Below are 26,029 nucleotides of genomic sequence, written 5' to 3'. Positions count from 1 at the left end.
AAGCATTCAGAAAGGTCGAGATCCGCACTTGGAAGACGTCCTCGCGACGTGCACACCTCTTCCCGCTCTTCCCGCTACGCACCACAGTGCACACCGTCTGCATCACCGCTCTCCACTCTATCTACCCACGCAACCCGCGACTTCCAGCTCCCTCTAGTTACCGAGAAATCCCGTGCCAACCATGAGCTACCAGGTCTCGTCCGTGTTCCTGCAGAAGTTCTCGCCCAAGGAGATCCACGAGCTCAAGCGCGTCTTCAAGGAGCATGACCGCGACTACGCAGCAGCTGTGCCCGTGGCCGAGCTGCACACGGTGCTGCTCAAGCTCGGGGAGAACGTGACGCCCAACCAGACGGCCGTCATGCTGCAGCAGACCAAGCAGGCCAGGCCCGAGCAGATCTCGTTCCAGGAGTTCCTGGAGCTCGTGCACGACTTCCGCAACGGTGCAATCGCGCTGGACCCGGCGCTGCTGCTGAGCCACGCCTCGGTGGCCCCCACACCCGTTGCAATTGCCCCCACACCTGTTGCAATCGCCCCAGAGCCTGTTAAAGAGACACAGCAGCTCTTCCCCAGTCAAAAGACGGTAAGTCAGCCCTCAGAACCGGCACAACAGGCTCCGGCCTTTGCGCAGAAGGCGCAGTGGCCTCCTGCAGGCACGCCCACGACCCCTACGGCGGCGCCGGCACCTGCTGCGGGCAAGCCGCAGTGGCCGCCAGCTGCGAACCAAGCTACGACGTGGGGACACACGCCGTCGGCTCCACAACCTGCTGCAGTTGCAACTCACGCGAAGCCTCAGTGGCCTCCTGCTGGATCCAGTGAATCAAAGCCACAGTGGACCCCTGCAGCGTCGTCTACACCTGTTGCTGCGTCGGCTCCTGCTGTGGCGACTGCCAAATGGCCTGGTGCGGCCAGTGAGAAGAGCCCAACCAAGCCGCACTGGCCTCCTGCTGTGGCGTCTCCGAGTGCCGCAAAGCCGCAGTGGCCGCCGACGTCTGCACCGGTTGAGACCGCACCCAAGAGCCCCGTGGCTGTGAAGACGCCGCAATGGCCGCCCGCAGGAAACGGAGCTGCAAACCCGCAGTGGCCCCCGAGCGCCTCGGCATCCGCTGCTAATCCGATTTCTCCTGAAGCGCCAAAGCGCCAGTGGCCGCCTGCAGCGTCGGCTGGAACCCCACCACCACCTCCGGTGGTGTCTCGCACTCCCCCGCGCTCTCCTGTGAAGCAGGTTGTTCCACCAGAAGCTTCGAAGCGCACACAGTGGCCGCCTGCAGCGTCGGCTGGAACCCCACCACCACCTCCAGTGGCGTCTCGCACCCCACCGCGCTCTCCAGTGAAGCAAGCTGCTCCACCGTCACCTGTAGCAGACCAAAATGCAAGTGTCGATGCTCACACGATGAGCGTTTTACAGCGACGAGCAAGTGCAGCGGCGAACTACAATGCGAACATGACGATCCACGAGGTGAAGGGCACTGCTGGAGGTCTGCACTCGTACTCGGAGGAAGAGACTGCCGCTTTCACGGAGCACATCAACAACACTCTGCACGCAGACAAGGACGTCTCGTCGTTGATGCCAATTGGCATGGATGCTGGGCTTTTCAGAGCAGTATGCGATGGCGTATTGCTGTGTAAGCTGATTAATGCCGCCGTACCCGAGACGATTGATGAGCGCGCTCTTAACTTTGTGAAGCGGGCGAAGGAGCTGAACGTATACCAGAAAACCGAGAACCAGAATCTGTGCATTAACGCCGCCAAGAGTATTGGCTGCAGTGTCGTGAACATCGGCCCCGACGATTTGATTGTGGGCAAGCCTATCCTGGTGCTGGGTTTGGTCTGGCAGATTATCAAGATTCAACTGACTTCGACCATTAACTTGAAGAACCACCCCGAGCTGATGCGGCTGTTGCTTGACGGTGAGACGCTGGAGGCATTTATGAAGCTCCCGCCCGACCAGATCTTGCTGCGATGGATGAACTATCACCTGAAGGCAGCAGGCCACCCGAAGAAGGTAACGAACTTCAGCTCAGATGTCCAGGATGCTACCGCGTACAGCGTGTTGCTTCACCACATTGCGCCCCAGCACTGCGACTTGTGTAATGAAGCTATCCCAGAGGAGCGCGCAGCACACGTTATCCAGAATGCGCGTAGTCTGAAAGTGGAGACGTTCATCAAGCCTCGTGATATCACCAGCGGCAACCCGAAGCTGAACATGTCGTTCGTGGCCCAGCTTTTCAACACTTGTCCAGCCCTTGATGTTATTGAAGAAGAAATCAAGCAGCTCGAGGAGATCCTGTACGACGACGTTGGCGACACGCGTGAAGAGCGTGTGTTCCGGATGTGGATCAACTCGCTGGCCATCGACGATGTGTACATCAACCACTTGTACTCGGACTTGAGCGATGGCATGAAGTTACTCAAGGTCCTGGACAAGATTCAGAAGGGCATCGTGGCCTGGAAAAAGGTGAACATGGTGGCTCCCAACAAGTTCAAGCAGGTCGAGAACTGCAACTACTGTGTCGTGCTGGGCAAGCAGCTCAAGTTCTCGTTGGTCAATGTTGGCGGAGCCGACATCTTCGAGGGGGCGAAGAAGATGATCTTGTCGATCGTGTGGCAAAGCATGCGCTACCAGCAGCTGAAGATCTTGGGCGAGCTGGCGGCGGGCCGAGGCGAAATCACCGACAAGGACATCGTCGGTTGGGCCAACGAGAAGGTTCGCCAGAGCGGGCGGGTGAAGGGCAACATCGTGTCGTTCCGGGACTCGACTCTGTCTGACGGACTGTACCTGCTGGACTTGGTGCATGCCGTTGAGCCTCGCGCTGTCAACTGGGACATGGTCTCTCAAGACAAGACGGACGACGCGAAGGCCAGCAACGCCAAGTACGCGATCAGTTGTGCGCAGAAGATCGGAGCGACGGTCTTCCTGACGTACGAGGATATCGTGGAAGTGAAACCCAAGATGATGATGACTTTCGTGGCAAGCCTCATGCTGGTAGACCACCAGCGTGCATAGACTGCCGTGCATCAAACTGCTGGACGCAGTGAGCGAGAGCTGCTAGAAGAAAAAAAAAACACCAGCAGAGGGCTTAAAGCAAAACAAACCTTTTTAACAAGCAACGAGTGCGCCGCATCCACCCCACTTGCTGTTCGTTGAGTAACGACTTGAACCAGTTGAAGAAGACTCGTTGCAAATAGGTGCAAGTCTGGTGCTGGACTTGCACCGGCGACTTTCTTCACTGGTCACTAACACCACTTTGAGATTCGCCTCGCCAGCTTCAAGCCTCGCATTCCTCCTTGTGCGTCCGTATGAACTCGGTTTTGAGATGGACTTGTTTCGCTGCAGGGATGATGCTGGTACCAAGCGCCTCGCTAGTGCAGGCGAAGGCTTGCACGTCGACCCAGCTCACACAGCTCGCAGGTGTCGCTGCGACGTACTCCAGCAGCCCGGACTGCGCGGGCAGCGCCTTGGACAGCAGCATCAACTCCGTGGCTCAAATTTGCGCTGGCGCCTGCATGAAACTCGTCCGCGAGTTGCAGCCTGATACCCCGGACTGCGAGTACGACGGTACCAACCTCGGGGAATCCATGAATACGCTGGTGTCAACGTGCGACGCAGCCTCCAGCTCCGGCTCCGGCTCCGACTCAGCATCAACCGCTGGATCGACAGGCTCGAGCTCTATCGCCGCGACCGACACGGTCCCGACCTGCTCCATTGAAAACGTCACTTCGATCAACGACATCAACAGCGAAGCAGCAACGAGCGCGGATTGCCTCGGGAGTGCAGGCGCTGCCACGTCAGCGATCAACAAGACAGCCTATTGCAGTGAGGACGCGTGCGTCGCCTACTTGACCGACGTCGAAAGCCGACTGCCGAACTGCACCTACGCCGGCTACAATATCAAGCAGGCGGTCGCAGACACACTCGCGCTGTGTGACGACCCGAGTCTGACGTGGGCACCAAGCACGACACCTCCTGCGACGCAGGCCACAACAACAACGACAACAGCACCGCGAGTAACTACCCAAGCACCGACGGTGGCGTCGTCAGCGTCCTCGCAAACCACCGACACCCCTGCTACGAAATCAGCGGCGTTTGCTCTGAAGCCCGGTGCGAGCACTGCAGCGGCGGTGTTGCTGCTCGCCCTTACAATCGCCTTTGGTAATGTGTGAGTGCGAACAACCGCGATTCTAGGCCAATGAGTTTTGCGTTGCTAACAGTAATTCAACTGTACATTCCCAAGTACATGACTTGATTCTAGCCACAAGACCCAGCCAAAAGCAAACATGCTCAGCGAGATCCGCCTGCAAGGGTTTGCTCGAAAATAGCGCTAAGCGTACCACCGAAATGGCAGCTCTAGCCTATGGAGACTGCAGCTTCGGTCACTGCAAGTTCGGTCACTGCAACTTGTAGCCAAAGTTGAAGTGAGCCGTATCTATCAATTCTCACAGGTAATCGAGTCAGAAACCTGCGAGACCACATACCCGGGAAAGAGCCACCACAACGTCCGCCTCTCCGGCCTCATTTGTACGGAGTCCACACGCGCAGCCTAAACTTCAGTGGAGAGGACTCCTCTCTCTGCAGAGAGCCTCCGTCGTGGAGACTCTCCACTGGAGAGCACAGTGTAGAGTCTACGCGGTGCCTGTTTGTATCTTTGTGGTAATCCCGGACTCTCTGTTGGCTCTAGAGCGGACTTAACCGAGAGATATGGTGTAGGTACACATCTCACATTTACTTCAATTCACTATGGCACATACCCAACTCTCGTCATTCGGTGCGGACTTATCCGAGGGCTATCGAAGTTTCAGTGGTGCCACGAAAGGCGATGCTTCGTGGAAACTTCCTGACCACCATCGGAGTCAATGACTCAGTTCACGGCGATCTGCCGGCACAAGTGAAAAAAGTCTCCATTGCAGCTTCCCCCCCCCATTGACCATGACCTCGACTCGCAATACATTCGCCATCGTCTGCTTGGCGGCGCTGCTGATGCTCCAGACGTCGGTGCTCGCAGCCAACTGCACCTCGGACGAGCAGACCACCGTGAACAACGTGTACACGGACCTGGCCAACAGTTCGGCCTGCGCGGACCTCATCTCGGACTCGGGCGCCACGTCGCTCACCTACTGCATGAACAGCGACTGCGTGTCGGAGCTCAGCGACGCCGTGGACCAGCTGCCAGACTGCACGAGCGACGATGAGATCGACCGCAAGACGGGGCTGCAGGCCATCGTCGCCTTCTGCAGCAACGCCACGGAGGTGCTGGACCAGTCCGCCTCGGCCTCGGCCTCGGGCAGCGCCGACGCCGACGCCACCGACGGCAGCGGATCCGTCGTCTCGGGGGTGACCAGCAACGTGATGACGACTACGGGTGCGGCGGTCGTGGCGCTCTACTTCTTCGCGGCGCTTTTGTAAGCGTGCTGACAGCTTCGGACAAGGCACACTCCGTGTGGACACAGGTAGTATATTTTTGCGATACATGTATGCAGGATGCCGGTGCCTTGCGGTCAAGTCTCAATCACACAAACCATTTTTACCTCGAAAGTTTTTTATTTGCCCTCAACTGTGTACGGAGGACTCTTCCGCCGAATCATGAGAGTCGCCAGCTTTTGGATGACTGGGTGTCGAAATGCAAAGAGGTCGACCCAGGCCACTTCCACGACGTCAACCGAGTGTGACTCGCATGCTCTTCGTACCGGTAGTGAGGACGACATCCAAGTTTCCAGATCTCTGGGACAGCTCGGTCGCTGACGGATTCGGGATGACAACAATGCCCGAGTATTATTTGGTCAAATAGCAGAAGGAGTCAACCTTTCACGCATCAGAACTAATGGTAACCCCAGCATTGCATCTCTATAATCCGGTCATGAACTTCCGTCTTCCACGTGGTTGCTGTTAGGATGAATGTTTTCCATAAAGTTTTCTCCACACCAGGACGTTTGAACCCATTAGCGTTGATCAACAGCTTGCAGCGTTCACTTTTGAAAACCTCTCGTCCCACTCAAGCCTTCGCTGCCTTTCAGAGGATGAAGAACCATCGAGCTACCGCGGTACTGCTGCTGTCGTTAGTGTTGGTCTTCTCAACCACCAACGCCGCTGAGTGCACCGACTCGGAGACTACGTACGCCAACTCCGTCTGGGCCGCCGCAGCCGCCACGTCGGCCTGCGCACCCTACGTGACACAGACCGAACCAGTCTACGTGAGCGCGCCATGCACCGCCACAGACTGTGTGACGGTCGTGGAAGGCGTGGCCAAGAACCTCCCGGACTGCACGTACAGCGGCATCAACAACAAGATCGAGGTACAGAACGCACTGACATCCTGCAACGGAGGCGACACCGAGGACGCCGGGACTCTCACTACTGATGCACCTGCATCCACGACTGCCACAAGCGAAGTCGACTCGGGCACTTCGACGTCCAGTAGTTCGTCACTAACTCCGTCGGCGACAGCCTCAATCGCACCGATCTCGAACTCGTCGTCATCACTAACGCCGGCCTCGACAGCCTCGACTACAAGCTGTACAACGACGGAGGTGACCAGCATCTCGAACCTCTTCAATTCTACAGCTAAAAGCGCCGAGTGTACCGCCGACTCCAACATAAACAGCTCCAGCGTGGACATTAGTACGTCTTGCGCATCGTACTGCACCGACAGAGTCAGCGACTTAGCTGAAGAACTCCCGGATTGCTACTATGACTACATGCATACGAACATAAAGGCACATGTGCTCGAGGAGATCGGAGGATGCACCATCAGCGTCACCGCCAACGTCAGCACCACATTCTACCCTGACAGCGCGTCCTCGACCGCATCAAGTCAAGCCTCTTCAGGAGAGTTACCACCCAACACTACAATTGACAGTGCATCTCCGGTGTGTGCCAAGCCTCATCTGTTGGTTATCTCTACACTGCTGTGGATCATCATGGTTTACCAGAGCTAAATTCTCTTCGCGTCCAGTCCTGGTGCTGCAGTTTCTGGTAGAAAGTAATTCATGTCATCTTTAGCTCGATTTCGCTGTGCTGCTTGGTGTTTTGCCCTCCCCAAAGTCTAGATTCCAACCAGTATTGACATCTTCGTAAGGACCCGAGAGATCGTGACAAGGAAGAGTGCTGATCTTCCACCAGAAAGTGAACCTTACCACCGCGACTCTAACTCAAGCAAGTACTGTACCATTCTCAAAGAGTATTCTTTTTTTCCATTCGCAACATGTGCATTTTCGCCTCTTGTGTGGCATTGCCCCAGCAGCCCATACGCACTGCAAGGTGAACCCACACCAAAGGCGCCGTGTGGAAATCAAGTACTGGCAGCTCAAGTTGAGCGAAGGTCTTCAACCGTACCACCAACCGGCCTTTTTGCTGTTCGCCTACAAATTCGTTCGCCTACAAAAAGCAAGTCTCATCCAACTTCAACGTCCAAATGGATACACTTTCTCCGCCGACATACGCTGCTCACTCACCAGCTTCTGCTCAGTGAGCGGAGCACACTTCGCAAAAGCCTCTATCCAGCTCAAGTCTCACGTGACCACTTCCCACAAATCACTGCCAATGCGTCCTCCACTCTTCGCTCTGTTGATGCTTCTATCGCTGGCTTGGCACCTCACCAACGCCGCCGAGTGCACCGACTCGGAGGCTACGTACGCCAACTCCGTCTGGGCCGCCGCAGCCGCCACGTCGGCCTGCGCACCCTACGTGACGCAGACCGAACCAGTCTATGTGAACGCGCCATGCACCGCCACAGACTGTGTGACGGTCGTGGAAGGCGTGGCCGAGAACCTCCCGGACTGCACGTACAGCGGCATCAACAACAAGATCGAGGTACAGAACGCACTGACATCCTGCAACGGAGGCGACACTGAGGATGCCGGATCCCCCACGGTCGTCACGAACGCGCCGGCCACGTCAACCACCACCACACCAACGCCTACTTCGTCGTCCACTACGGAGTGTTCGACGGACGAATACCAGAGCACCGAAGACCTGTACGACACAGCAGCTGCAACTTCAGCATGTTCGCCCTACTCAACGTCCTCCTCTTCATTGGTGACAGTCAACGTGCCCTGCTCGGTTACCGATTGCATCGATACCATGACGCAACTAGCTGCTGATCTGCCAGACTGCCAGTACGACGGAGCTAACCAGAAGGCAGAGCTTCAAGGAAACCTTCAGGCTTGCACTGATGACACCACGACCGAAGTAGACTCAACTACACCGGTGTCGACTTCAAGTGGTTCCGCATCATCTACACCAGCGTCGACAGCTTCCAACACGGGCTGCACGACTGCGGAAGCTAAGGAAATGTGGAATCTCTACACGTCAACAGCGACGAGCACCGAGTGCGCGACAGACTCGACGGTTAACGGCGACAGCGTGTACATCTTCACGTCCTGCGACTCGGACTGTGCAACTAAAGTCAAGGACTTGGCTGAGTCGCTGCCCAACTGTTACTACGATTACGAGTTCATGAACAAGAAGCAGGACGTACTCGAGGAGCTCGAAGGGTGCGACGAGTCCTTGAGCTACTACATCAGCGTCACGGTGTACTCTGACAGCTCAATCGAGTTCGCATCTTCATCCGCGTCCTCGGGCGCGTCGGGCTCGGAGCCACTGATGTCAGGAGGCTCAGGCTCGGAGCCACTCGTGTCCGGAGACCCGGACAAGACGCTGGATTCATCCACCGTTGGAATCGCGGAGAGTCCGGCTCCACCACGTGCCTTCAATGGCATCCTTCAGCTTTCGGCCATCTTCACGCTCCTGGCTATGACTATTCTCGCCTTGTAGGGCGAATTGATGTTTGAATCCTCCCGGACTACATCACTGTGTAGCATGTTCACCCTAAGTAATCGAAACTGCATATACCTACCTACCTTGATCCCCGCGACGAGTAATGAACGCTAACCAGTTGCTACGAGGATCCATTTGCTTTGCAAGCTCAACCCATGCTGCAGCAAAACTAAACACATAGCGAAGTACCAGTCAAGAGAGAGCCATGGAGAATGTTGTTGCCACTGCCACGCTCTGAGCCAGCACTTCGACTGCAGGACTCCACCGCCACTCAACCCACGCGCCCACAAATGAAATGCAAACTCGGTTCAAACAGCAAAACAAGTTGACTGGAGATGGGCGAGCAATCAGGACTGCACTCGTACCACAACCGACCAGCAGGTCAGGGAGCCACCAGACTCTACCTCTCTGCGGACATCTGGAAAACACTGCATCAAAAACTATTGCTTGAGCCTCTTGCGTCGATCAGCTTGCCGTCCCCATTCCCAAATACCCCCCGCGCTTCTCAAGTCGCGGACAAGACGTTAACTGCTGCTCCAGCTTTCGTCTCGAAGCTCGTCCCAAAAAACTTCAATAGTCATGCGGCACTTCTCTCAGCCTCTCCTGGTGTCGCTCGCTGTCTTTTCGACCATGCAAGTCGACTTCGCTAACGCCGCCGAGTGCACGGATGCTGAGTGGCAGACCAGTCAGAGCATATGGAGCTGGGCAGCAACGACGTCAGCCTGTGATCAATACGCCATCGGCGACAGTTTTGTCAGCGCGCCATGCACCGCTATATCCTGCGTCGCCGTAATGGAGCAGGTCGGGGAGCAGCTACCGGACTGCTCAGTCAGCGGAGTGAACAACAAGATCGAGGTGCAGAACGCCATGACAGTCTGCAACGGAGCAGACCTCATATCGACCGAGGCGCCTCTCGTGACCCCACCCACCGCGGCTCCACTGGTGACCATCGCTCCGATTACGACGAGTTCTCCGTTCGAGACGAGTGCCCTCTTACCGAGTCTAGCTCCGCGTCCTGGTGGCTCCAATAGTGGTGCAGCAGAGACGATGCCTTCTACCACGTCTACTGATGGGTCAATTGATTGGAGCCTCGATTCCTTATCTGCGTCTGGAAGCTCGTCTACTCCGTCTCCAGCAGCGACCAGCTCCAGTACCAGCTGCACCACCTCGCAGGTCTCGAGTCTCGTGAGTTTGTACACCTCAGCGGCCAAGAGCTCTTCCTGTGTGCCGGATGCCACACTCAGCTCTTACAGCGTGTACATCCTCACGCACTGTGGGTCGAGTTGTGCGTCAAAGCTCAAACTTCTTGCGGATGATCTGCCAAACTGTTACTACGACTACGGGACCTCAAATGCGAAGACGTCGCTACTGGAGGAGATCGGCGCGTGTACGGGGTCCAACCACGCGAACTACATCAGCACGACGCTATATCTCTCGAGCACTACGGCCACCTCGTCCGCGTCGCGGGATACCGCTTCACACCTCAACCAAGTACTTAGTCTGATTCTCGCCGTTGTAGCAGGAGCTCTGTTGTAACATGCAACGATAGTATGGAAACCTCGCTGCTTGAGCGTACGCATGCCTTCATCTGGCGTCCTTGTTGGTGTCGTTGGTAAGTAACCTCTACCGATAAAGACCTGATTGCCCTGATCACTTCTAAAGCGCAAAAATCCTCATCATGCAGCGTTTTATCAATGTTGGTATTGTTATCAGTATCCATAAACCAGTACCCCGCGTCGGCTTTGTCGGCAGCTTCCTCCTCGGAGGCTTCAGACTGGACGCCATCCACAGGAGCTGCACCCCGAGAGACTCTCGCTAGGTCTTTCAGCACGCTGATTCGAGCAAGCATGGCGGCATCGCCAATAAGCTGTACGGTTCGTCTCGAAGAGACTCTCGATCAGCGGCAAAGGTGGTCGTGTCGCCTTGTGATGACCGACAGGCAAACAGGTGGATAAATCCGTCCACAGCGCATGGCGAGAACGCAACTGTTGTAGCCATTTGCTGTCCGCAGATCGACTTCCCGCACGCCGAACATATCCCACGCTCTTTAATCATTCAACCACCAGGAGATGAGTGAGCAGCACTGCACCAATCCCCACTGCATTCGTGAAAAGACCACGCTTCGATCAATCAATCCTCATGCAGCGACTCGTCTTGCTGTCTCTGGTCGCACTCATCGGTTTCCGCGGCGGAGTTGACGCCGATTGCACGGACGCCGAAGACCAGGCCATCACGGATGCCTACGCTGCAGCTGCGGCCACCAGCGCCTGCTCCAGCTACGCCACAGTCAACACCTGGGTCTTCATCTCCCCGCCCTGCTCCGCCACCGATTGTTTAGTTGTCGTGCAGGACTTGGCCAACAGCATCCCAAACTGCACCACTGGAGCCTCCACCAGCGAGAAGGACCAGCTCCTGCGGTCTCTCGACATCTGCGCCACGCCCGCCCCCACTCCTGCGTCCACCGCTTCGACCACAAACTGCACGAGCGCCGAAGCTGAAGCCACGTTCAACGCCTTCTACGAGGCTGCAAACGGCTCGTGTGCCAGCTCCACCACGATCGAAGCGTACGAGATCATCATCGACACGCAGTGCAACTCGACGTGTGCTGCAGCCGTCCAAGAGTTCGCCCAGTCGCTGCCGAACTGCAACTACGAGCAGTCGTATGTCAACACCATGTGGAGATTGGATCAGACGACGGCGACAAGCGGACCAAGGACGACGCCGGCACCGACGATGCAGCAACCCAACCGACACTGGCAGCACCAACCGACAGCAGCACCCGAGAACCCGTAAACACTACACCTGCATAATACATGCCGCGTCAACCGCGGCACTGCATAATCAAGCACCAGTGGTTGGTGCTGGAGAGCTGGAGGGCGTTGCCACACAGCACGCCCCCCCTTGCAAGGCGAGTAGCGCTAGAGAGTTTCGTCTAACTGCTAAATGAACTCACTTCGCAACTTACTCTGAAGCGCGCAACGTCATAAAGAATTCTTTGACGAACACAAGTACAAGCATCGCAATGCCAGGCATGGTGGACTACGAATACGACGCAGAGGGCGACGTCAGGATGACCGTGCCTCAGCCGATCTTTGAGGTGGTGGCTGCACCGGAGCTTGCCGTGTGGAGCCAGGCTGCTATCACTACGTTCATTCGAGAGCGCAGGCAGTATGAGGCCAAGATCGCTGAGCGGTGCTCGACCACGGGCGAAGTCCAAGAAACCGTGGCCAGGAGTATCCGGACGTCTTTGAAACCCCGGGTACTGGAGCATGTGGCTCACTACATTCTCAAGAAGGAAGTGGAGAGTGTGACCGACGCTATGCTTCTAGCAGAGATGAAGCGTAAGGTTGGAGGAATGGTGAACGACCGAGTCCCCGATGTGTCCCGGCTCTTTGCTGAGCTGAAGATGGACTTGGAAGAGGTCGATGTCGAAGCCCGGATCGCAAAGTATTTCATGGGCTTCGACAGACTGGTCGAAGACAACGGTCTAACTGGTATGTTGGGCCGTGGACCAGCTGTTGGTGAGGCGGGTCGGCAGAGACTGAAGATGAGATGCAAGCTGCTACTGACACACGTGACCCCCGAGATTTTGAAAGTCGACTTGACTCGGTTGGTCGAGTTGACCCATCGCGAAGCGAAGGTCGATGACCTCGCACTTCATGACCTGATGATTGAGCGAGCGACACGTCAGCAGCAGTACTATTTGATGCAGAATGAGATGAAGCAAAGCTCCAGTCTGCGACCGAAGGAGGACGGCGGTGCGGCAGCCAAAGCGCACGGTCGACCTGCAAAGCAACTTCCCAAGCCATCGAGCATCCAGGGCGGTGGTCGGGGTGCCGCGGGCCCCCGGAAACCTCCTCGCGACGGGTGCTTGGTGTGTAAGGGGCCTCACTGGGCCCGAGACTGCCCGACGGCAACAGCGGAGCAGAAGGCCAACGTGGAGAAGATGCTGCGTGAGAAACGGAGTCGTGCGCAGGAGCGTGTCAAGAGGATCACAACCGATGGGGAACCAGCTTTCCGCAGTGCTGTAATCAACGGTGTGCTGGACGTTCCTTACTGCCCAGACACGGGCTCTGACGTCAACATTATTGGCCGCCCAGTGATGGCCGAACTCAGGGAGTTGTTGCCAGAGCTGTCAACGGTGATTATTGATCCACCGCTGGAGGTTGTCGCTGCTGGCGGCAATGCGATGCTTTGTCACGAGAAAATACATCTCGATGTGCAAATCGTAACGTCGGCGGGGCCATTGCGCTTGAGCGGCATTGAGTGCCTTGTGCTTGAAGCACCCGAGGAGGAGCTGTTGCTCGGCAAGTCGACACTGCAATCGATCGGCGTGGACCTTGATGGGGTTTTCGAGCAGTTGGCTCAACAGCACATTGAGGCCGCCGAGTTTGAAGCTGATGACATCCCGTGCGAACACATGGATGTGCTTGGAAATAGTGAGGACAATGAGGTCGATACATTGTTGCACAACATGGTCGATGAGGCCATTCAAGCCGGCTTTGAACCGGCTATGGCGGATGAACTACGGCAAATGGTGCTGGAATACTCCGACGTCTTCAGGGTCCGCCTTGGCCGTGATGAAGCTGCAGATGTCCAACCACTCGAAGTGCGGTTGGAGAGCGGTGTGCAGCCGTATCGTAGCGGCGTCCGGCGCTATCCTGAGGCTCAGCGCCAATTTCTTCGGGAGTATGTGCGAGAACTGGAGGATGCAGGACTCGTTGAGCGGAACACCCAGAGTCGTTGGGCCTGTCCCGCGCTGCCGGTAGCTAAACGTGGCACGGATGAATTTCGAATCACTATCGACTACAGGCCCGTCAATCGGCTCACGGTGCCACTGGCTGGTGCTGCGCCGAATCTCGCCGTGGTGACGGAGTCCGTGCGTGGGTCGTACGGATTTGGTGCATTTGACTTCCACAAAGGGTTCTGGCAGATGCCTCTCCATCCGAACAGCCGGGAGCTGTTCAGTTTCGTGACGGAAGACGGCGTTTTCACGCCATCCCGCGTGCCACAGGGAGCTTGCGACTCTGCAGTGCACTTTCAAGCCCAAATGCACGAAGTACTGAGGGACCTATTATTTCGGAACGTGCTTGTCTGGATTGACGACGTGTTGCTGTACGCATGCACTGCTGGAGCTTTTCTGGAGAGTCTTGGCAAGTTCTTCGCCATTCTACGGCAGCGAAAGTTGAAGTTGAACGCTCGCAAGTGCAAACTTTTTGCGAAGCGTGTTAAATGGTGTGGCAAGGTGATCGATGGAGCTGGTGTCGAGCACGACCCTGAACGATTAGCCGCACTGCGGCAGATGCCATTGCCACCGACCGGTGCTGCGCTCCAGCATTTCCTGTGCGCACTGAATTGGCTGAGAGACTCGATGGTCGATTATGCACGCACAACTGCGCCGCTGCAGGAAAAACTCGAGCGCGTGATGCAGTCTCGTGGGCGTCGTAAAGCTCATCTAAGTGGAGCTGTGGTGGAATGGAGTAAGGAAGAGGCGGAAACATTTCGGAAAACACTCGAGATGATCGAGCGATCATGCAAGCTGGCGTTCCCGGATAAAAGGGCGACGGTGTGCTTGTTCTCGGACGCCTCGCTGACTGGGTATGCACTGGTGTTGACCCAGGTCTTGAATTGGCAGGATGGAGTCCCGGTTGAAGAGCAGCAGCATGAACTGCTGATCTGCCGAGGCGGACTGTTCAAGAATGCGCAGAGGAACTGGTCGATCGTCGAGAAGGAAGGGTATCCGATCGTGAAGGCGTGTGGGGACCTGGACTACATGCTCACGCGTGAGAAAGGGTTCCACGTGTACTGCGACCATTCAAACCTTATTCAGATCTTCACACCTGACAGAGAGGTGAAGCAGCACGTGAAGGGGAAACTGCAACGCTGGGCGCTGAAGCTAGTGGGCTGTCGCTATGTCATCCATCATATCGCCGGCGAGAACAACCTTTGGGCGGATATCATATCACGCTGGGGGCAGCCTGCGCCTCCTGATACAGTCAAGTCTCTGGCCGTTAAGCGAGTGACTACACGGTCGGCTCAGGCACTGTCTGAGCTGCGTCCACTACAGGACGACGAGTTCACGTGGCCGACGCGCTCTGAGATTGTTCGAGCACAGCATCAGTATGAGGGAGATGCACCCGACAGCGCCGTGATGACTAGTGACGGGATTGAAGTGGATGACAAGCTGTGGCTGCCTGCACAAGCAAAGGCGGTGTTGAAGCGTCTGTTTGTGGTGGCGCATTGTGGCCCCCAAGGGCACCGAGGTGTGAATGTGATGGTGGAGCTTTTGGATCGCAGGTTCGTCTTAGCGAACGCTCGCCAAGCGGTGATTCGGTTTGTCAACCAGTGTCTCTTGTGCAAACATGTCAAGGGTGGCCTGGTGATTCAAAGGAACTGGACGGTGGACCGACCAGTAGCAAAGCGCAACGAATGTCTGCACCTGGACTACCTCTACCTTGGAGAGAGCTATGGCGACACCAAGTACGTGTTGGTCCTCAAGGACGAGCTCACCCACTTCTGTGAGCTTGTACCGGCAGACGTAGCAGACAGCCAAACTGCTGTGGCAGCCATCCTTGACTGGAACAAGAGGTTCGGGGCCCCTCCAACATGGATGTCCGACAATGGTTCGCACTTTAAGAGCGAAGTTGTGGGGCTGCTTGCGGAGAGGCTCGGTGCGAGCCACCAGTTCGCGCCAGTGTACACACCTTGGATTAACGGCACCGTTGAACGGGTCAACCGTGACATCCTTCAGGTGCTGCGTGTCATGCTGTTGGAGAGTCGCCTGGATACCCGCAACTGGGTGTATCTCCTGCCCATTATACAGGCAAACCTGAACCACACTCCGGTGTACTCACTGGGCAACTGTGCCCCTGTGGAGCTTTTCACTGGGCTACCTGCTGTTTCCGCTCTCGACATTGTGGCTACACCTACGGAGCGAGTGCTGCGAAATCTACCCATGGAGAAGGCTGCGCTACGCGAGGCGGTTGAAGAGCTCCGACGTAGCCTGCACGGACTGCACCGTGTTGTCCGTGACCGCCGCGAGCAGCAGCGTGTGGCCGCGATGGCACGCTCTAACGGCACTGTGTGCAATTTTTCTGAAGGGGACTACGTCCTCTGGTCGCGAGTGGACAAGCGACTGCAGGGGAACAAACTGCTTGTGCGCTGGGTCGGACCTTTCCAGGTCACCAAGGCCCTCCCGCACTCGTTCCTCATCCGCCATTTACTCACTGGGGCTGAGTATGATGTGCATGGCTCGCGCTTGAAGTTCTACCACGATGCTGACCTCGACGAGACGGCCGAGATCCGTGAGCATGTGTCTTTGCAAGGCATTATACTCGAAGTTCGGGATGTAGTTTCACACCGTTTCAATGCTACGTCTGGTGAGCTGGAGCTCCTGGTGGCTTGGCGCGGCCTGCAGGACATCGAGAACTCTTGGGAACCTGCCCATTCGATCAAGCGTGATGTTCCAACGCTGGTCTCGAAGTATGCGACGGAGAACAGCGTGGCTGAATTGCTGTAGAAGTTTGGGGGTCCAATTTTCCTGGTTGCTGAGTTACTGCTGATCCTTTCGCAAGGGTACATGTTGAACACGTTGCCGTTGAAGTTGGGCGCATACGACGGGACATGGATACATAAGTTCAGAATCAATCACAGACGAATGTGACACGAAGGTGCTCTGAAGGTGTCTTGTCGTCTTGGGGGGCAGTGTGGAGATTGGATCAGACGACGGCGACAAGCGGACCAAGGACGACGCCGGCACCGACGATGCAGCAACCCAACCGACACTGGCAGCACCAACCGACAGCAGCACCCGAGAACCCGTAAACACTACACCTGCATAATACATGCCGCGTCAACCGCGGCACTGCATAATCAAGCACCAGTGGTTGGTGCTGGAGAGCTGGAGGGCGTTGCCACACAGCACGCCCCCCCTTGCAAGGCGAGTAGCGCTAGAGAGTTTCGTCTAACTGCTAAATGAACTCACTTCGCAACTTACTCTGAAGCGCGCAACGTCATACACCAACAAGAAACAAGACATTGCCACGCAGTTCGGCTTGTGCGAGACGCTGGACGATGCAACGAACATCAGCATCTACATCGACTCGGTCGAGAACCTTTTGGGGTCTTCGGCTGGGGCTACGACCGTAGTGCCCAACTGCACGACCGAAGAGATCGAGGAGACCGTCGCGTTCTTCAAGACCGTAACCACAAATGAATCGTGCATTGACGACTCTTCCGTCTGCGCCTACGACATTCACGTGAACGCAGACTGCTCGTCACCATGCGGGCGCCTCATCCGAAACCTCAGAATTGACGTACCCGAATGCTACTTCGCCAATATCAATCACAAGGAAGGCGTGCTGGACGGCTCATACCAATGCGGCTGGATCGTCGACCCGGACAACATCACCCTCTACTTCCACTACTCGGAGACCCTCAACGCAACAGGAAACTCGACTTGCGACCCAGACTTCGACTCGACCGTCACCTCCGTTGACAATTCGCGTGGAGCCGACAGCGCAACAGGAGACAGCAGCGCCGCGAAACTTCACCAGAACCTCGTCTTCTGGGCCATCGCCTCGGTAGCGACTGCGTGCGCTGTAGTGCTGCACGTGTAGGCAGGAATGGTTGGCACTGTACCAAAGCTGAGCACGAGATTTGCCGTGTTTACGTCCATGTCCTCGCAACGTGGGGCCCGTGACTCCTATCCTCTTAGCATTGTTCATTCCACCCCTTGAGCCGTCACCACATGCCACCCACGCAGACTGACGCGTTCCCGCTGCCGCTCTCGCCTGGAAACGGCATGGAATCCCTACACGGTGCAACTCCCGACAAAAAGGATGAAGCTATGGTGCTGTTGTCACCTTTGGACGCTATGATGCACAAGCTTGGAGTCGTGCTCTTGTACATTTTCCCACGTCCATCGAGCTCAGCCGCCTTCGACCTCAACAAGCTGCAGACCTCCTTCATCACGCTGGTAAATGAAGACTACCCCATTCTCATCGGTGAGCTGCATATCGACCAAGACACTGGTGTCGTGAGCGTGAAGCAGACGCCGGAGTCAAGCCAACGAGGCGCGCAGGGTATTCGCTTCGAGACGAACGCGACTAGTTTGACGACGGCGGAAGAAGCGATGGCGACGCTTTCGTGGGAGTTGATGCCGACTCCGCGCGGACCGACAGAACTCATTTGCGTGAAAGCAACAGTGTTGTCGGACGGAGGGTTGGTGGTTGGGGTGGATACAAGCCACACGCTGCTTGATGGTGAGGGGATGTTCACGTTCATGACGGCGTGGGGGCAGCATTACAGCGGTGTGGACCAGAAGGACCGATTGGTGATCAATCATGATCGACACCTGCTTGCAGGAACCGGTTCTCCATCAACGCTGGCCCACCCTGAGTTCCAACTCGTTGAGTCTCAGCCTGCAGTGGACGCTGGCGATGCCACAGCAGGCCCTGCTGCTCCAATGCCACCGCCTACTTCTCAGCACCGATTCCACTTCACTCCTGGTATGATGAAGAGGATCAAAAATGCTGCAAGTCAGGGAGCGGCTGCTACCGGAACATCCGATCCTTCGTATGTGAGCACTATCGACGCCATCACCGCGTTGTTTACTGCTTTAATCTCGCGTGCCCGAGGCCATGGCCAAGACGTCCAAGTTACAACTGCAATCAATGCCCGTCGTCGCCTGAATCCTCCTCTACCTGATAACTACGCAGGAAATGTCGTCTTCAGCGCACTATCATCCTACAAGAGTGCTGAATTGCAGGCTGATAGCAACAAGGAGAGCTTCATCTCTGAACTATCTCTAGCGAAACTGGCCCAGCGAGTTCGTGGATCCATTCGTCGGAGTGACAACGAGTACCTTCGAGACGCCATCAACTTCATGACCGAGCAGAGCAACCTGTCCGCTGTTCAGCCCGCTACTAATTTCGTCTTCGGCCCCGACATCATGTACACTTCGTGGGTGCGAACAGGCATGTACGACGCGGAGTTTGAGGGTACGCGTCCGTTGTTTGTGTCCGTTCCTCCTCTCCCCCTTGACGGGTTTGTGATCATCACCGAGGCAACGCGGAACAGCCCTGGCGTCGACGTGCTGGTGTTCCTGGAGTCTACAGCCATGGAGAAACTCAAAGAGCTGTTCGCTCATGTGGCGTATCTGCAGGACGAGCACATGCTGCTCTCTACGTTGTAAACCTGAAGGAACCCACCGGAAGTAGCTGCAATTCGTGCATGAGAACGCTAGTCCAGCTACTAGTAGAGCGACCGCGTACCGCGTAAGAAATTGCAGCTCTGGCGTAAACTGTCACTTCGATTGAGCACGAATTTGTCACTAACGTCTTCCTGCCCACGCTTCCTGGAAAACGACTTGCGAAAACGTATCGGGCTCCTTTGAGATCGACGTACTAGTACCTCTATCACCGATGAACGCTGTCTTAGCGAGCTACGGCTTCATTGGGCACTCCGTGTTCCCTCCACCCGTAGACGGTTCAAGCGAGCTTGATGCCCACACGCTACTGGTGGGTGAACACAACACGGATTTCGTTGGGAGATGCAAATGGATACCGCCTTGGGTCGGGTAATGTGCAAAGTGTTGACAACTATCGTTTGTATTACGAATCTCAGTGCTGACAAACGTGCACTTGTTCAGTAGCGATCTTAAAGACCAATTGCAATCATGAATGCTGTCACTGCGAAGGCAGCGCTCGAGATGGCCATCTCAGTCGACGATGCAGATGAAGATCCCCCCGTTGCTGGCGGAAAGGTGTTGGCGGTGACCTTGTCGCTCGAAGTGTCGGTAGCTGAGCTCGTTGCGCTGGGCGATTGCGTTCGGAACACTGAACTAGACGACGAAGCTGTCGTTGGGGCGGAACTGGAAGACGAATCCGTCGTAAAGTCAGAACTGGAAGACGAGTCGGTCGCGAATGCCGAACTGGAGGACGAATCGGTTGCAAACATTGACGACGAACCCGTCAGGATCCCGGACGTGTCGGCCGTACCGGTCTCGCAATAGTCGAGGGCAGCTTGTAGACCGGCCTTCAAGTCCACGCCGCCGGTGGAGCAGTCCGGGAGCTGGTCCAGCATGTTGGACATGAAATCCATGCAGTCCGAGTTGGAGCAATAGTCCACTGTAGTAGCGTCCGTGGCCATCGTCAAGTCCGGACACGAAGCTGTGCCCTCACTCATGGCCGAGCTGTAGATGTCCGATATCGTGGTCAACTCGTCCGTCGTGCACTCCGCAGCTTGAACAAGAGGCAAGTCCAACGTGGCAATCGCAAGCGTCACGAGCACAGCAGCGGTCTTCATATCGTCGATCTGCTGAGGAGTCTTGGTCTTGCTCCGAGGCAGCAAATTAAAAAGTGAGGCCTGTCAGCGGCGTACCATTAGTACCGCTAAAGCGAACCTGGGTGATAAATTCGCTCGAACAGTAAAAACTTGCAACAAACTGACCAGCAAACATTACCACACCAGCAATGGGTACACTTTCCGACTTCAACCAATTATGGATACATAACGTAAACCACACTATAATATGTGTTACACCATCTTCCACAAAATTATTTTTTCCGCCATACTCGATAATGGCGTCTCGTGGATGGGAACGCGACGAGGACTTGGGCCGTCGTGACGACGCTGGTGCGTCCTCCACCGCCGTCGATGGCGCATCAGGTGTCCAAGACGATGGAGCATCTGCAGATGGCGCTGCAGCCCCCGCCGTAACCCAGAAACGGCGGCGCAACCTCCTGCGCGAGTCGCATCTGGTCTCGGCCGAAGGACTGAAGAAGGTGCACCGCACGTTCCCGTACCAAGTGAGTGGGGACGTCTCGGGGCGGGAGGCGCAGGCACTCGCGTCGCTGGTCAAAATGTACAAGCAGTGGGCCTTCGACCTGTACCCGGGACTGAACCTCGAGGACTTTGTGGAGCGAGCGGAGACGCTGGGCAAGAGCCACGAAGTACAGGGCCTCATGACGGAGCTGCGGGAGAAGGAGAAGCTCAAGTCACTGAAGAAGAGAGAAAATGAGGAAGAGGAGATACTTAGTGAAGGAGAAGAGGCCATGCTTTAATGGAGGATGTTTAGGGGCTAACGTCCTGAAGGAATTGCACAGTGGCGTACAGATCCACTAGCTTGTTCATGGCCGTGGACTCCAGGCACACGAGCACATCCAACCCATCGCCTCCCTTGACAGCTTCCGTGATCAGCACGAATCCGTCCATGCATTGAACACGAGGGATCTTCGCGTACGATGGCTTGGTGCCGTCAAACTCGGCGTCATACAGGCCCATCTTGGCCCAACAGGTGAAGGCGACATCCGGTCCGAAGAAAAAGTTGACGTTGTCGTTGATGGTGGACGGGTCGGTTTGGCTCGCCAGGAACGCGACGGTGTCGCGCATGAACGCGTCGTCACGTTCCAGAATGGAAGCTCGAACACTGCGAGCCACTCGACCCAGCGTCGATGCAGACACTCCCTTTTGAGCTCCACTTCCGTCGCTTAGCTCCTCGTTGGTATACGAGGAAAGTGCGTGAAAAACTGCATTGCCCGAGTAGTTAGCCGGAAGAGGAGGTTCCAGTCGCTTACGCCCATTCACTGCTGTGGACACTCGCACATCTTGTCCGTGACCACGAGCTCGAGAGATGAGAATGGTGAACAGCGCGGTGATAACATCGACTGTACTGACGTAGGCAGGTTGCAGTGACGGCTTGTTTTGATCTTGAGGGCGTATAGCTTCCTGTACGCTTTCGGCCATCTTCTTGAGCTTGGCCATGTTCGATGGTGATAGATGGAAGACGTGTTCAGCAGTCTTTGGTGGCTTTGTGACCGCTTTGGGGGCGAGAGATCCATCTTCTCTCCGGATAAGCGGATCTGCTGGGGCTATCTGAAACTCGGGGTGAGGAAGTTTGCACTGCTCCCCCATTCCTGACAGCAAGTAGCGGTTGTGGTTGATAACCAGTCGATCGTCTGTGCTCACGCCGCTATAGTGCTGTCCCCACAACCGCATAAATGTCAGCATGGCTTCTCCGTCGAACAGAACGTGGCTGCAGTCAACACCGATAGCCATCCCCCCGTCCGCAAGAATTGAGCCTTTGACGGCGATGATCTCTCCACTGGTACGCGTCTTGGGCATAAAATCCCACGAGAGCGACGCAATCGCGTCGTCGGTTGATTGACAACTTGTGTGGTTCGTTTCGAAGCGGATGCCACTCGCTCCTCGCTTTCTCGCCAATGAGGTTTGCTTGACACTTGCAGCCCCCGTCTTCTCGTCATAGTGGAGTGCTCCGACCAGCATGGGGTAGTCCTCATCCACCAGCGTGTTGAACGAGCGGTGCAGTTTCTCAAGATTATAGGAAGCTGCAATCCGTGAAGGTGGCGGGTAAATGTAGAGAATCACGATGCGGTATGTGTTCATGACGGTGTCCAGCGGAGACAACGGGACCAGTACATCGACTTCGATATCTGCTGGAGCTACAACGTTGACCATGTTTTCGATTGCTGCTTGGTTCTGGATGACAGTTTTCGTTTGGGCTCGACGGTGAAGCTTTGAAAGTGAGCTCCACCGCGCGAAGCCTTGGACCTTGTCGAGGTCTCATCAACAAAGTCCAAAGCAATATTGGACCATTTCCCGGGGCACATACACGTACCACGTCATCGCTGTACAGGTAATGATGTTGTTGCCAAAAGTTACACATCATTAGTTGTATCCCAGCATGCTAGCCACGTCGCTACAAGACATTCATCAACCCAATAATCCAGCTATATGTAACCCAGAAAAAAAACGGATATCACTGTTGCCGAACTCAACTGGTTTCAATGAGTGAGTGAACGATGTCGGTGGGCACCAGTCGCTCTGCAGTCAGCAATTCCAATTGGCACTTTGTACCCGTGCAAATATCTTCTTGAGCTTGTCCATGGCGGAAGACTCCAGACAAACTCCGACGTCCAATCCGTCACCACCCTTCTGAGCCTCGGTGATCATCACAAAACCATCATAACACGGAGATCGAGGAGCGCATGCATACCAAGGCCGCGTCCCACCAAATTCCGCGTTGTACATGCCCAGATGCACCCACGATGAGAACATGAGGTCAGGCCCGAAAAAGAAGTTGGTGCCCACCTGAACAGCGGAAATATCGCTCTGCTCCGCCAAGAAGTTCACAGCATCCCGTAAGTAGGCATCGTCACGTTGGAGAATTGATTCACGAACGCGCCGAGCAAGCTTTCCAAGTGTGACTGGGGACACCAAGTCGTCCGCCTTCCCTTCAGACTGCAACTCACTGTCAGTGTACGTCGACAACGCGTTGAAAATGACGTTCCCGACGTAGTTGGTGGGCAACGGCGGGCTCAGGCGACGACGAGCATTCACTCCAGTCGTAATTCGCACGTCCTGTCCGTGGCCTCGCGCTCGTGAGATCAACACTGTGAACAACGCAGTGATGGCATCAACTGTGCTCACGTACGAAGGTTCACCATCACCAGACACTCCACCTCGCGTTGCCACTTGTTTGATCCTCTTCATCATATCTGGAGTAAAGTGAAACAAGTGGTGGGCCGTTGACGGAGGAGCAGAGAGCGAAGTCTCAGCTCCGTTACTAGCAGCTTCAGACGCAGCCTCAACCACTCGAAACTCTGGGTGTGGCACGTTTGAAAATGTTCCTGTTCCTCCCAGCAAGTGACGGTCGTGGTTCACTACCAGCCGATCCTCCTTCTTCACTCCACTATAGTGCTGTCCCCACACTGTCATGAACGTGAACATGGCTTCTCCGTCGAAGAGCGTGTGACTCGCATCCATTCCAATCACCATCCCCCCGTCCGACAACAATGTCCCCTTGACACAAAGGAGCTCCGTCTTGCCACGCGATGTCGGCATCAAATCCATTGAACGCTGTTGGATCGCCTCCTCCGTTGTCATTGAATTCGTAGTGTTCATGTCGAACCGAATTCCCGCAGCTCCTAACTGTCGCGACTGTGTTGTCTGCTTCACATTGACAATCCCCGTACTGGAATCGATGTAGAGTTCTCCGATAAGGATGGGGTAGTCTTCCTGGACAAGTGTGGCGAAGGAAGACTGAAACTTGTCGAGGTCGTAGGGACCGGAAGCTGAAGGCGGGAAAATGTACAGGATCACGAACCCGAAGCTGTGCATGACTGCGTCCATCGGCGACAGAGGCAGCAGCTTGTCGTCTGGGTTAGTGCTCATGTTTGGATTTGGTGCTGGCAAATACTTTTGTGGACATTTTTCAAAAGTGACTGTACAACTTTACTTCGGCAACGCAGCTCAAGCTGTGATCGATCAGTACATCAGCTCGTACGCTTACATGATTAAGTATTATTTAATTAACGAGCTGGCAGTGCTCAATTTGCTATTATGCACCTCACTCCTAACAGGAAGCAGGGGTTCACGTAGAAACTGGTCTTTGACAGAGTCGTTGTCACCTCCGTGACGGACGAACCAGACGAGGAAAAGCGCATTCATTGCATCAGCCAGCAACTGCACCGCTATCTCGGTCATCGACCAAAACTGCGAGCTGCCGTCCGCTTCCGCTCTTGACCACATTCTTGAAAACACTCCAACGACCAGGTACCACGCATGAACTGTCAATAGCAGAAACCAGCACGCCAGCGCTGGCTTGGCAGCTCGTACACTCTTGAGTATCAGGGTAAGCAACCCACTCACACCGCAGCACGATAGCAGTGCAGCCCACACCAGCAACTTCATCCCCACGACTTCCTCTGGCTGTCCGAAGAACGGAGCTTGAGCACGCCGGACAATCACCAGCCACAGCGCTACCAGCACGAAATGCACTGACAAGACACCGAGCAAAACAAACGCGAACCTCGTCACCAGCTTCTTCTCGCCCGACGTCAGCACCGATAAGCCGCATACTTGTTTCCCCATCCTAGTTCCTCTGTCAGACGAAAGTGTTGTTACAGTTGACCGTCAATCTCGGAATGGCGCTGGTGGATGTAGTGATGGACTAAATCTGTGCGCAAAAGCGGTCGCTTTCTCACTCTCACTCCAAATCCGTCTAACCAAGATGGACCTCTTTACGTTAATTTTGGCATGCAATTATCTCATCGCGTACGTTAATTATAGCGCACTTGTCCGATATCTTACGTTACCCCATACCAAAACCAAGTCTAACTATCTGCGTCTGCGTCATGTCGGGCAAGTCTCATGAGCTCCGCGTGACCGTCATATTTGGCAAGCAATCGACGTCTCTGACCGTCTCCGCGCAGGATCCGCAGGCCCTGGATCTTCTCAAGACGCAGATTTCAGAGTTTTTCCAGCTGGAGCCGCAGTTCCAGCGGCTGGTGCTTCGAGGACGCGACGTGAGCAGCGCCACAGCACTGAAAGATGGCTGCAAGCTGCTCCTGCTGCGTAATCGAGCTTTCCACGAGCAAACCAATGCTTCCAAGCAAGTAGAAGCCGTTGCAACCTCGTCCTCTAGTGGATCAGCACAGGAACCCACGAATTCCGGGGTAAAAGCGAGCTCTACAACTCGAGAAATCGACGTGAACGAGCTGGAAGACGACGCTCTGTTGGTGCAGATTTTCAGGGGCAAAAGCCGGTACGAAGTCATCTTTCCACGCTCTGGGACTGTCCTAGAGGTGAAGAGGAAGGTCAGTGCAGTGCTGGGGCTCAGCTCGCCTCAGGCGTTGAAGCTGGTGGTCAAGGGGAAGACTCCGGCCGACGAGACGGTGCTGGAGACTTTGGCTGGCGCCAAGAAGGTGGTCAAGGCCATGGCCCTGCTGCAAGCCCAGCAACATGTGATGCAGGAGAAGGAGGAGGATCTGAGAGAGCTGCTCAATGAATTGACCCGTGCTCAGGCGGCACTGCAGCGGGTGCAGAAGCAGATGGCGCGCAACTTCACGTCGAGAGACGAGAGTTTGTTCGAGTTGTCGAGGGTGCTGGACGAGGGTCAACGCATCGCTGCGAACTTGGAGCTGGTGAAGCAGCACTTGGGTGGGGCAAAGGCAACTGGCCCACGGGCGAGCGAACAGACCCTCACGGCTGTGGCCCAAGCGATCGAGGAAGCGAATACGCTGTCTGAAGCTGCTCAGGGGCTGCTGGAGACGCACTCTTCGGTCTGAAAAGCCCCATGCAGGGAAATAAAGCACAGTGAAGAGAACGCAGCAAGAATGAGCTATTTTTTGCGGTGGTGATGCATTTTTAGGTGTGCTCAGAACGCGATAGCTGAGTCCCGGAAATACCTGACGCGTGCTGGTGTCATGGACCACAAGTCTCATTTGACGGTGGGAG

At 55.7% G+C, this 26,029-nt stretch overlaps 14 protein-coding genes across 14 annotated transcripts; 11 read left to right on the top strand and 3 right to left on the bottom strand.

Moving 5' to 3' along the window:
* Positions 1-181: 181 nt before the first annotated feature.
* Positions 182-3,004, top strand: KRP23_11266 (Fimbrin-2; the record flags this gene model as incomplete). Its single annotated transcript, XM_067881800.1, has 1 exon — positions 182-3,004. The coding sequence occupies one exon, from the start codon at positions 182-184 to the stop codon at positions 3,002-3,004; it is 2,823 nt and encodes a 940-aa protein (XP_067741078.1).
* Positions 3,005-3,339: 335 nt separating this feature from the next.
* KRP23_11265 (uncharacterized protein) lies at positions 3,340-4,161 on the top strand (the record flags this gene model as incomplete). Its single annotated transcript, XM_067881799.1, has 1 exon — positions 3,340-4,161. One exon carries the CDS (start codon positions 3,340-3,342, stop codon positions 4,159-4,161), a length of 822 nt encoding a protein of 273 aa, XP_067741077.1.
* A 763-nt stretch (positions 4,162-4,924) lies between these two features.
* Positions 4,925-5,401, top strand: KRP23_11264 (uncharacterized protein; the record flags this gene model as incomplete). Its single annotated transcript, XM_067881797.1, has 1 exon — positions 4,925-5,401. The coding sequence occupies one exon, from the start codon at positions 4,925-4,927 to the stop codon at positions 5,399-5,401; it is 477 nt and encodes a 158-aa protein (XP_067741076.1).
* A 611-nt stretch (positions 5,402-6,012) lies between these two features.
* KRP23_11263 (uncharacterized protein) lies at positions 6,013-6,930 on the top strand (the record flags this gene model as incomplete). The annotated part of the gene is made up of 1 exon (XM_067881796.1): positions 6,013-6,930. One exon carries the CDS (start codon positions 6,013-6,015, stop codon positions 6,928-6,930), a length of 918 nt encoding a protein of 305 aa, XP_067741075.1.
* A 604-nt stretch (positions 6,931-7,534) lies between these two features.
* On the top strand, positions 7,535-8,767 carry KRP23_11262 (uncharacterized protein; the record flags this gene model as incomplete). Its single annotated transcript, XM_067881795.1, has 1 exon — positions 7,535-8,767. The coding sequence occupies one exon, from the start codon at positions 7,535-7,537 to the stop codon at positions 8,765-8,767; it is 1,233 nt and encodes a 410-aa protein (XP_067741074.1).
* Positions 8,768-9,562: 795 nt separating this feature from the next.
* Positions 9,563-10,306, top strand: KRP23_11261 (uncharacterized protein; the record flags this gene model as incomplete). Its single annotated transcript, XM_067881794.1, has 1 exon — positions 9,563-10,306. The coding sequence occupies one exon, from the start codon at positions 9,563-9,565 to the stop codon at positions 10,304-10,306; it is 744 nt and encodes a 247-aa protein (XP_067741073.1).
* A 603-nt stretch (positions 10,307-10,909) lies between these two features.
* On the top strand, positions 10,910-11,563 carry KRP23_11260 (uncharacterized protein; the record flags this gene model as incomplete). The annotated part of the gene is made up of 1 exon (XM_067881793.1): positions 10,910-11,563. One exon carries the CDS (start codon positions 10,910-10,912, stop codon positions 11,561-11,563), a length of 654 nt encoding a protein of 217 aa, XP_067741072.1.
* Positions 11,564-15,725: 4,162 nt separating this feature from the next.
* Positions 15,726-17,388, top strand: KRP23_11259 (uncharacterized protein; the record flags this gene model as incomplete). Its single annotated transcript, XM_067881792.1, has 2 exons — positions 15,726-15,794; positions 16,774-17,388. The coding sequence occupies 2 exons, from the start codon at positions 15,726-15,728 to the stop codon at positions 17,386-17,388; spliced, it is 684 nt and encodes a 227-aa protein (XP_067741071.1).
* A 131-nt stretch (positions 17,389-17,519) lies between these two features.
* On the top strand, positions 17,520-18,965 carry KRP23_11258 (Agmatine coumaroyltransferase-1; the record flags this gene model as incomplete). Its single annotated transcript, XM_067881791.1, has 1 exon — positions 17,520-18,965. One exon carries the CDS (start codon positions 17,520-17,522, stop codon positions 18,963-18,965), a length of 1,446 nt encoding a protein of 481 aa, XP_067741070.1.
* A 464-nt stretch (positions 18,966-19,429) lies between these two features.
* Positions 19,430-20,077, bottom strand: KRP23_11257 (uncharacterized protein; the record flags this gene model as incomplete). Its single annotated transcript, XM_067881790.1, has 1 exon — positions 19,430-20,077. The coding sequence occupies one exon, from the start codon at positions 20,075-20,077 to the stop codon at positions 19,430-19,432; it is 648 nt and encodes a 215-aa protein (XP_067741069.1).
* Positions 20,078-20,352: 275 nt separating this feature from the next.
* Positions 20,353-20,835, top strand: KRP23_11256 (TIMELESS-interacting protein; the record flags this gene model as incomplete). Its single annotated transcript, XM_067881789.1, has 1 exon — positions 20,353-20,835. The coding sequence occupies one exon, from the start codon at positions 20,353-20,355 to the stop codon at positions 20,833-20,835; it is 483 nt and encodes a 160-aa protein (XP_067741068.1).
* A 10-nt stretch (positions 20,836-20,845) lies between these two features.
* Positions 20,846-22,249, bottom strand: KRP23_11255 (Hydroxycinnamoyltransferase 1; the record flags this gene model as incomplete). The annotated part of the gene is made up of 1 exon (XM_067881788.1): positions 20,846-22,249. The coding sequence occupies one exon, from the start codon at positions 22,247-22,249 to the stop codon at positions 20,846-20,848; it is 1,404 nt and encodes a 467-aa protein (XP_067741067.1).
* Positions 22,250-22,621: 372 nt separating this feature from the next.
* KRP23_11254 (Hydroxycinnamoyltransferase 1) lies at positions 22,622-23,965 on the bottom strand (the record flags this gene model as incomplete). Its single annotated transcript, XM_067881785.1, has 1 exon — positions 22,622-23,965. The coding sequence occupies one exon, from the start codon at positions 23,963-23,965 to the stop codon at positions 22,622-22,624; it is 1,344 nt and encodes a 447-aa protein (XP_067741066.1).
* Positions 23,966-24,927: 962 nt separating this feature from the next.
* KRP23_11253 (uncharacterized protein) lies at positions 24,928-25,860 on the top strand (the record flags this gene model as incomplete). The annotated part of the gene is made up of 1 exon (XM_067881784.1): positions 24,928-25,860. One exon carries the CDS (start codon positions 24,928-24,930, stop codon positions 25,858-25,860), a length of 933 nt encoding a protein of 310 aa, XP_067741065.1.
* Positions 25,861-26,029: the final 169 nt, after the last annotated feature.

This window comes from Phytophthora ramorum (assembly GCF_020800215.1).
Source record: "Phytophthora ramorum isolate Pr-102 chromosome Unknown Phyram_PR-102_s0011, whole genome shotgun sequence".
NCBI classification, from domain to species: domain Eukaryota; phylum Oomycota; class Peronosporomycetes; order Peronosporales; family Peronosporaceae; genus Phytophthora; species Phytophthora ramorum.
Note: the sequence above shows the minus strand (reverse complement) of the source record. Positions and strands in the feature narration are given on the sequence as shown.